We start from the raw sequence: 3,268 nt of genomic DNA on the forward strand, positions 1-3,268 counted from the left end.
CATCTTGTACTCTGAAGATGCACCGTCTGATTCTTCATTATTGATTCACTGAGTCCTTCAACAGCAACAGCTTCAATGTCAGCCCCCTTGTGGGCATAAGTAGCATTGCTCATACATCATATGCATCATACATGTTTACACATGCATCACTCAAAACAAATATGACATTAAGTTAAATTGGTGAAGCCTGCAAATCTCTTTAAAAATGTTTACATGAAAGTTCAAAAAGAAAAGTGATAACACCAAAACATCTTTATAAACTCCATACGTTTAATACAGCAATGCTTGGACCACTGTGTCCTCATCAGCCTTTCTGCTTTTACTAACTTGTATTTCTCACAGAATTGTCTTTACAGCAAATACCTGTTATATACCTGAAAATAACAATAATAATTAAAAAATCAAATATGTCCAAGAGTAGGCTACGAGGCTGGTCGTTTGCCTCTCCATCTTTCAGTCTAAGGCACTCTTTGTTGTCCCTGTCCAGTTTCAAGTCCTCACTTGTCATCCTCATATGTGCATAAAAGCTACCTCATTATCACCATCAAAGGTCTATGGTTCCTTTGACTTTAAACTTCTTTGCTGAGCGTTCGCTCGAGTGGAGTTCAAACTTGCTACCGTAGATGTGGGAGACAAAGCCATTGATTTCCACAGCAAACATGCTGTTTCGCTTGGGTATGACTGCAGAGGAAGGAGAGAAGTAAAGAGAATGTCAGAATGGCAGTTGAGAATAGTTAAATATTGACTGCAGTCAATGCCTATCTAAGCAAGGTGCTGTATTGTGTGTCTTTCTAACCTTTCAGTTTGTTGTCTTTCGTGATGATTTTGAAACTATGTTTCATCTCCTGCACAAGGATTCCTGTGGTGCCTACGTATGAGGGGCATTTTGACCGGACCACTGTGTAAGAACAAAATACTGTTGACCATCAAGCATGAAGACATGATCTTAAATCTACGGACCATCATTAATTATGGCACAGGCGGGCTGATTTAGGTCCTGAAGAGGTATACATATTTAAGCTTTAGCAACTCCAGCAACAACTCCTGCACAAGAGTGAGCGAATTTACACGTTTTCACTTTCTCTCACCTGTAATAATAGCACCATGAAAATCAGCCTTCAAAAGCCTTTGCTGGATGGTTTGTGGATTGCTGCAACATACACAGAACGTTACTGACATCAAACACAGACAAAAGGTCAATGAATGTAAAAAAATAAATTGCTTTGAAAGTTTATAATATAGTTCACAAACTCACTTACCTCTCTGGTTTCAATCCATTGCACAGATCTATGATGTATTGTTTCCACAGCTCATGTAAGGGCAAGAAAAGATCATATCTACACAAAAGGAAAACATGTATTATCAGCTGTACCCACAAGCTATGGGATGAGAGAGGCAGGCTACATTTTGGGAGTGTAAGGCTTACATGTCATAGCACAGTAGGTATTTAGAGACATAATGTGCACTAAAGGAAAATGACTGTTGCACATACTTTTGATGCTCCGGATTCAGCTGAAAGACCTTCATCTCCCTCCTCTGTTTAGCATTGAGACCCATGGCTTTCTTTCTTTTCTTCTTCTCCCTCTTCTTTTTGGCATACTTCAGAAGCACTGCCTTGCGTAGCATGAAGCCATCAATAGCCTCCATGTTCATGCACGGTAAGCTTTTCTTTAGGAAAGCAGATGTGAATTTGTCCGCCTGCTGCACACTCAGAGACTGCATGAAACATCAGAACCAACAGATTTCATCAGGAAACAATGGCAACTGCATAAATGAGCTTTGGCTAATCATAATGTGAGAGGAAGTACCATGTCTGCACAATTGAAGGCATAAAACAACCTGTAAACTCACTGCATGTAGGCCTATAACAAGATATGACATAATAATAATATATGGAATATAATGCAAACATAAAATACATTGTCATTTGACTGGCTAATGAGTATCAGTAGGTTATGTGGATTGTAGCTAGAATACTTCAATACCAGGATACTCACCTCAATGCCCAGAATTTTCCCCTGATCAGAAGGCACGCTGGCCTGCACAAGTTCTTGGAAAATAAAAAAAGTGTTAAATATAGCCTAGTTTCTAGACTAGGGAATGTTAGAGCTAGCCCTGGTAAGGTTATCCTTCATTAAAGCTAGGCTGGATACAAACGCTTGCCATGTTTCATGGCTAGATGATCCGGCTATCAAATATTCCTTAATGCATACTGACTGAATCATTGGATTCACTGAATCATTACAATCCATATATTGTCGTGATTCATGGTGTATAAAGAACTTACCTGCTGCTGTGTAGCACGCTAATTATCTTATCTTGCTAGCTAGCAACGTCACATTAGCCAACAGAGCTAGCAATATAGCTACACAACAGCAACAGCTTGCTAGCAATAACGTAACTAAACAAATTATCGAATAAAGTAGGTCCCCGGGTAACCTAATTTAGAAATAATGTGGCTAAAAAGGAATACTCACGCTCCATCTGCTGTTTTTCACGTGGATGTAGTCTCGTCGCAGTCAACACAAGTGTACAACACAGCTAGAAATGGGCGGAGCCAGAGGTTCTGGTCGGAGCTAGGTGTGCTTGGTTTGTACAACTGCGTGTCCATGTAGAACCAGAGATTATCTATAATACATTCTATCTAATTCTAGATTATTTTAAATAGGTTTTGGTGGAACCCTGTTATGTAGGCCTACAGTTTCACAGTTTTCTTTGATAGATTAGGCTGATACAGCATGTTATGGACGCTGCGCAGGATCCTATGTAACAGCTGTGTTCTGTGAACAACAGCGGAACTCCGCCCGTTTAGCTCGGGTGTATGTAAATGAGGATTTCTTCAAAATAAAAGCGTCCACGTTAAATTTGTAAGGAACCACAAATGATATGCACCTACTGGATATACGGGAACAAACATTTAATTATGTGTGTTTTTAAAGGTTTGTAATTAATTACAATGTGCACTCTCTATGTGTCTACTCACATTAAAATCACCATTACTTCATGTCCAGAGCCCTGTATTTCTGTCACAGTAATACATGCAAGTTAAGGATACAGCTGAGAGAAGACGCCTAGTTATTTTGGCGTGATTAAATGAATTGCAATTCTTCGTAAGAGATTGAAACTGGAATTTAAGACACATGTTAACACTGGGAGATTTTCTCCTAAAGGGGCAATCTGGGAAAGATACATTACTTTTAAATTAATTATATAGCCATTGATTCTTGAAGAATACAATGTCAGAACCCAAAATATAAGCTTGTTTTAC

At 39.0% G+C, this 3,268-nt stretch overlaps 1 protein-coding gene across 2 annotated transcripts; it reads right to left on the reverse strand.

Moving 5' to 3' along the window:
• Positions 1-237: 237 nt before the first annotated feature.
• Positions 238-2,725, reverse strand: pop4 (POP4 homolog, ribonuclease P/MRP subunit). Of its 2 annotated transcripts, none has more exons than XM_083685776.1 (7): positions 2,478-2,725; positions 1,998-2,050; positions 1,493-1,716; positions 1,260-1,337; positions 1,089-1,150; positions 797-898; positions 238-681 (listed from the first exon to the last, which is right to left on the reverse strand). In XM_083685776.1, exons 1-7 carry the CDS (start codon positions 2,482-2,484, stop codon positions 545-547), a joined length of 663 nt encoding a protein of 220 aa, XP_083541902.1. In that variant the 5' UTR covers positions 2,485-2,725; the 3' UTR covers positions 238-544. The 2 variants fall into 2 exon arrangements, with proteins under 2 accessions (XP_083541902.1, XP_083541903.1); XM_083685777.1 differs by lacking the exon at positions 2,478-2,725 and adding an exon at positions 2,288-2,459.
• Between the last annotated feature and the right edge of the window lie 543 nt (positions 2,726-3,268).

This window comes from Argentina silus, assembly GCF_951799395.1.
Source record: "Argentina silus genome assembly, chromosome: 2".
Taxonomy (NCBI): Eukaryota; Metazoa; Chordata; class Actinopteri; order Argentiniformes; family Argentinidae; genus Argentina; species Argentina silus.

Coding starts and splice junctions, on each gene's coding strand:
- pop4 (XM_083685776.1), bottom strand. Junction 1,717..1,997: donor GGAAAATTCTGGGCATTGAG/GTGAGTATCCTG, acceptor TGTTTCATGCAG/TCTCTGAGTGTGCAGCAGGC. Junction 1,151..1,259: donor AATGGATTGAAACCAGAGAG/GTAAGTGAGTTT, acceptor TGTATGTTGCAG/CAATCCACAAACCATCCAGC.